Source organism: Panthera leo, chromosome B1 (genome assembly GCF_018350215.1).
Source record: "Panthera leo isolate Ple1 chromosome B1, P.leo_Ple1_pat1.1, whole genome shotgun sequence".
NCBI classification, from domain to species: domain Eukaryota; kingdom Metazoa; phylum Chordata; class Mammalia; order Carnivora; family Felidae; genus Panthera; species Panthera leo.
Genome location: NC_056682.1, coordinates 192,320,862 through 192,326,861, shown reverse-complemented (window position 1 = coordinate 192,326,861; position 6,000 = coordinate 192,320,862). Strand labels below are relative to the sequence as shown.

General features: G+C 48.0%; 1 protein-coding gene across 9 annotated transcripts in view; it reads right to left on the bottom strand.

The window, feature by feature from the left end:
- Positions 1-1,330: 1,330 nt before the first annotated feature.
- The window catches only part of LDB2 (LIM domain binding 2), a 382,241-nt gene continuing 377,571 nt past the window's right edge, over positions 1,331-6,000 (bottom strand). For 5 of the 9 annotated variants that reach the window (XM_042936834.1, XM_042936830.1, XM_042936832.1 and 2 more), the window contains one exon: positions 1,331-2,688. In XM_042936834.1, coding sequence (XP_042792768.1) covers positions 2,458-2,688 — 231 coding nt within the window. In that variant the 3' untranslated portion in view covers positions 1,331-2,457. Of the gene's footprint in view, positions 2,689-2,740; positions 2,961-5,646; positions 5,790-6,000 lie in introns of those variants that run through there. The other 4 variants (XM_042936835.1, XM_042936838.1, XM_042936837.1 and 1 more) reach the window with 2 other exon arrangements.

The window sequence follows — 6,000 nt, the reverse complement described above, 5'->3', positions numbered from 1 at the left end:
AGGAGCAGAGAGCATGGGTGTAATAGATACGGTAGCCTGTGGAAGCCAGCCAGGTGGAGTGCGTGAGATGGGTCAAGTGTGCCACGGTGGACAGCATCCAAGCAGGGTAGTCATGCCTTGACACCAGCCAACTGTCACCATCCAGGGATTCAGAAATGGGAATCTTCGTTAATTTTTTTTGCATTGTTGTTCGATACGATTTGTTAGGAGCAGCACGAAGTTTTAATTCCAAAATCAGTTTTGAAGTGTTGGCAAATAATTAGACGTTTCTTCAGGCAACATTGTGTAGGTCACCAGTGGTTGACTAGATTCCCACTTGTTTATTCATACCCTTTGCCACGGGACTTTGCAGGAGGGAGTGAATATTTCCTCACCCCCACCGATGTGAGGCTTATCCTTGCAACTTGCTTCGGCCAGCGGATGCAGGGTGAGCAGGCGTATGTGTGATTTGGCCTAACTTCTTTTCACTTTTTCCAGAGTCTGCCAAGAGAGGAGCATGCCCCTCTGTCCCAGAAAGAGATCTGAGGGGCAGACCTGATGGATGCCCCAGGTAACCGACAGCCCCTTTTTTCTTTTTTCCTTTTGTTTTTACCTGAAGAACACTCCTTCGATAATCTTGTGCCCCCACATCCTGATCTCAGGCTCTGCTTCTGGGAATCCCAGCCTAAGACACGTGGCCTCCCATAACTTCTCTTTTTCAAATTCGCCTTTCCAGAATTTGCCAAGATGATAAATTAAAATCACCCGGCACTTAATACACATCCAACAAATGCTGACTTCTTCTCTCATCTTCCTCACTGGTGGAAAACAAAGTGGAAAAACACGAGGAAATTTCTTTTAAGAAACACGTCCTCAAGTGAATTTTCTGTAGTCTCATATAGCAACTTTTTGGAAAAATGGGCAAGACATTGATCTTTAAAAATGGAGATAGCAATGCCAACTCTGTGAAGCTTTGGGGATTAGCTGAAATAGTATCTGTGGACCTTAAGAAGGGCTGTTTGGTGCAGAATCAACACTTGTGGGGAAGCCCCCCCTCCTCCACTTGCCAAGCTGCAGCACAGGCCAGTTCTTGCTTTCTCATTGTTGTGTCCACGGCAAGCATGTGCCCAGCACACAGCAGACTCTCACGCACCTGCCCAACTGAACCACAGTGAACAGGGAAAGGAATCAGACTTTACAAAGGATGGCGTGGCTGTCACAATTCCACTCCATTTGGACTCTGGGCAATAAATCCAGGCTCAACACTTCTCATGATCGTGGGCAGATTTCTCCCCCCGCCGCCCCCCCCCAAGCCCTCGCCAAACGCTCACAAACAGCCAGACACAGTTGCTTTGGTCGTTAACACAGTTTATTATTGGCACACTTATCAGTAAAGCATACATAAAATACAGCTGTTTTATAACACACGGAGCCACTGTGTCTTTACATGTGTGGAAGAACATATTAATATGCAAATGGAAAAATTAGTTCTCTTATAAAGTTTCACATAAATACACAGGAATTGCCCCCAAAGAAGAATCCCCATAAAAGAAACCAGGTGAGGGCTTTACAAAATATTATACAAGAAATATACCATGAAAAGAAACAACAGTCAACTCAGATACCATAAAAAACACAAAAAAGTTTCAGATTTATTAAACTGCCCACAAAATTAATGGATTACATGGCTTGAAAAGATTTGGATCAACAGCAATTTTACAAACGAGTAGGTTCTCGAGGGGCCAGGTGTCTGTCTTTACATAAAAATCTGCCTTGGTGTCTTCGATGACAAAAAGACATTTCTTGTTTCAGCCCTTGGGCTCAATTGAACCAGCTGGGGTTGGAGAACCGACTGACATTAGCTCACCCAATAATTACCCTGCAAGGCCCTCTTAGCTGTTACCCAATGAAAGAAAAGGTGAAGGAAAAAAATAATAATAAGGATACATTTAAATTACTGTCCAAAGGCTGATTTTTTTTCTTTTCTTTTTTTACTGAAACAAGAAACTCTCAGATGCAAGTCAAAAAGCAGAAAATATTTTACAATATTAAAAAGTCATCTGTAGTTAGGGTCGGCATATAACGAGACCCTGAGCACTGAGGGCGTATTGACAATATGGCCTTCGTCGGGGTGGGGTTGGGGGTGGGGTGTAATTAACAAACACGCGGTTAACACCGAGCCCGGAGAAGCGCGAGCTTTCGCTCTTTTCATTAAGATCAGTGCCACTCTCTGTGTTACCTGTGAAGGCCTCCAGGGAAGGGTCAGGGACGTTTATTGGAACGATCCTCTCAATTCAAAAAAGAAAAAAAGAAAGAACAACGAAACCCAAACTCAGATCATTGTGGTTTAGAAACAGGTATTTGCGTGGAAGAGTTTTTTTATTTCTCCTCCTTCCTCTCCTGCAAGCAAGGATCTGCAAGCGTGAGCGTGCCCCACGACCTACTGACGGCGGGTGCGGGTGCGGGTGCGGGTCAGTGTCACTGGGGAGCCTGGGGTGGGGCGTTTTCTGATTTGGTCTCTTGAGCGGCGGGGGGTTTACTGCTCCACGGGCTGCTGTTCCCCAGGGCCGGGGGGCTGTTGAAGTCTTCCTCGTCGTCCACGCCGTTGGCCGCGTCATATTGCGTGTTTTCTAATCTAGTGATTAGCCTTTCGTCCTCGTCCCCAAACTCACCTCCCATCAAGGTTGGTTCGCCTACCACCATCACATCCTGTGAACAGCAGCTGACATTATTACAGGGAAACCTTGGGACAGAGAAGCTCAGCTTAAAACACTAGCGGGAGGAGCTGGGTGGGGGGGCGTCTAGGACAGACACGCTCGTGTACTGTGCACCGGGGGTCAAGTCTCAAAGTCGGGGGGCGGGGGCGAGACGCATATTGGATTTCTACAGGAAATAAACATTGCCTCCTGACGTGGAACAACCACGCGAGTTTATGTCCTTAGTGCGCAGCCTGACACCGGAGAACGAGCAATGCTAGCAATCTGCAGAAATAAAAAAATGGATTTTTCAAGATTAAAAAAATCCACGCTTTTAACTTGCCGACGTTGGGGACTTTTAGAGAGAGGGCTGTGGAACCTTCTGCTGGGTGCTCTCCACTACCTCCCAAAATCCGCCACTTTTTATGTTAGGGCCTCTGAATGGCTTCAGACTAGCAGCCAACAGGGGGAGGGTGCAATTCTGCAGTATTCACGCAACTCATTCCAAATGGTGTTCTCTCTGTCCCAAGGACGGTATACATTTTAATTGAAGGCAGAATCTCTCTTTTTTCCACTCAGCCAGGCCCTTTTATGCAGCCAATATCCTTGACATTCTGCTACTTAATTATGGTAATTAATTTAGGTAAAGTTTTCGATAAAAACAATGTTCACACTGATTTGACAATTTGCATAGCTAATTAAGTCATTAGCAAAAACCTGCTGATTGCCAACAAGCCCTGAATTTACCATCTGTTATTTCATGGTGCCTGTCACCTATCCCCACACAGGCAACCCTGCCACCAATCTGGGCAGTCAAGAGAACCAGTCTGTCCAGCTGGTGCCATAAAAGGAAGAAGAAGAGCACTAATTATAATTACATTGATGAAGCTGGCAGTCATCAGAAATGGAAGCGTGCAAGAAGAATCCATCTAATCACTCCTTTAAGCACAGATTGTCCTTCCATGCAAACAAGGAAGCCACCTACTGTAGCCGGGAGCATCGTGGAGGCCACAGCTGGAGAGGCCCGGGGCCAGGGGAGAAGGGGGCATACACAGGGCACGGCTCCGGCCTCTTTGTTCAGAGGGGGCTGTATGGGGTTGGTGGGTGACCTGGGCATGGGACAGGACACCTGTCAGGTGATACTGGGTGATACTTGCTGGGCAGGCTGTGAGCAATAATCTACTCAAAAGTGCGGTGACTCCAGGCGAGTGCCCAAGGCCATCAGCTTCCGCCTCTGCCAAAACAAGCAGGGCTGAGCCAGATGCTTTTGGAGACGTAAGGGTGTGTTTCCTGATGCGGAGGCTAATTTGATGAAATGCCTTGGTAACTGGGCGAAAATTTTGTCTTCACTGGGGCAAGACAGGCTTTCCTGGGACAGTATAGGAGAATCCTGCCTTTGGTCAGGAGACGGTCCATTGGGCCCTCCCGTTTCTTTCTGGAATTATGAAGGTGCCAATTGAACAAAACCCTTGCTTGTCGCCTGGTTGATTTTGCAGTGGAAAACCTTGTTTGTTTGTTTGTTTGCTTGATTGACTGATTGATTGGTTCCCCTAGAATTATGGGGAGATAATCAATAGATTTCCAAACTGTGTTTTCTGACTAATCGATCTTGTGATTTGATAAACATGATTTTAAAGAGATATGTCCCAGATTAAGTAAATGCCTCAAACATGCGCTGGGTAAACTCAGCAAATATAGGTACTGGCAGGACAATCAGAAGTGTGCTTCGAAGAACGTACTGACTATGCAACGAAGAGCCAGACACGACATTGACATGTGGGGAGACTCATGAGGGCTCGAGGTGAGGTACAACACAGACAGAGACTCTGATTGGCAAGAATGCCGACAGGACTGGAGATGGAATGTGGCCTCCAGAGAGGAGGGGACATTATCGGGTTAGCCATATGACCCGTTGGGGGTGTTCTGGACAAAAAAGTGCCACTTGGTTACAGGCAGTTAGGAGACAGTGCTTATGATCAGGAACAAAGGTGGGGGGGGGGGAAGAATGGGGCAAGATTGGGCAGAGGATGACACGGGTTCACTCATTTCATGACTTACGTGCAGCACACGTTGAAAGGGTCGGAAAACACATGCATAAGGTGTCACAGGGCAGGGGAAGGGTGTGGGAAGTGACCACATGGGTCCACATTAGTACTGTGAGTCCAAGGTCATCGAGAGAGGCTGGGGCAGTGTGAGGAGGTAAGCGTAATTTGGAAACAGAGGAGAAAAATCAGAGGGCAGCTTAAGCGTGACGTTAGAAAAAGTTCTCGACACTCCAGGTGCCTTCATTGCATCAGAAAATAACAGTTATTCAAGAAAAGTACTGTGAAAATAGTGATTTGAATCACTTCAAATGGGACTGATATAGGCTTGTCATGTTTGGAACAGGCATGGATAGTTGTAAGCATCCTAAATTTCAGAGTGATGCCACATTTGCCTTCCTGATTGTACGAGAAAATCCTTAGCCAGATACATAATCCTGTGTGTACCTGTGCGGATGAGTGACAGATGGCAAGCTATGACAGATGTGTGCCGTGGGCTTCTCATGTGCATAGATACCTGAGGCCGCTTAGGCCGCCATGCACGGGGCTCTACCTGCTTCTTCTAAACCTACAGACTCAAAGAGTGGTTCTCTGCTCGGGCAGTCTCACTTGGTTAGCCTCACACAAAACGAACGGAGACACAGTGCACGTTCTGGGCTGCCTCTCCCTAGCGGATGTTGGCCCCGTTTTCCCCACCCCCCCATCTTTAAAAATCCCCCCAACGTTCAACATGAGTAGTGAGAGTTGCATTATCCTTCCCGTCTCTGCTATCTCGTGTGTCCCACAGGAGGCAGGGCTGGTCTGTCTGAGGGTAACCCCGGATGCCCTTCGCTCCCCCTGAGGCAGACCTCTGCTCCTCGCCGGAGGCCTGGAGGCGCCACGCCCATTGTCACATCTTCTCACTAATCCCCCGTGCAAGGACCACCAACCTCTGAGGAGGACTGGAAGTGACTCCTTTCAGGGCCCCTCAATGCTTCTCCTTAAATTGGCCAGAAGGGGTCACTGCTGTTGAATGACACAGGTCTCCATCCCTCCCAGGGTTGAGGCTGCAGTTCGGGATCGCTCCTAGCCCCTGCTCATGGAGTGAGAAGCAGAATCCAAGGATTAAACCCTAGTCCTCGCCGGACACGCACGTTTGCTGCCGTGGCAGCCAGGCGGACCACAGCTGTGGTCACGGTGGCACAGAGAACCTGGCCGTGCCTTCGAACGAGGCAGCCATTGTGCCTGCAGATCGCGTTCTAGTTCAACAGTCAAATCGTGTCGGTAATTCAGTACACAGGGTT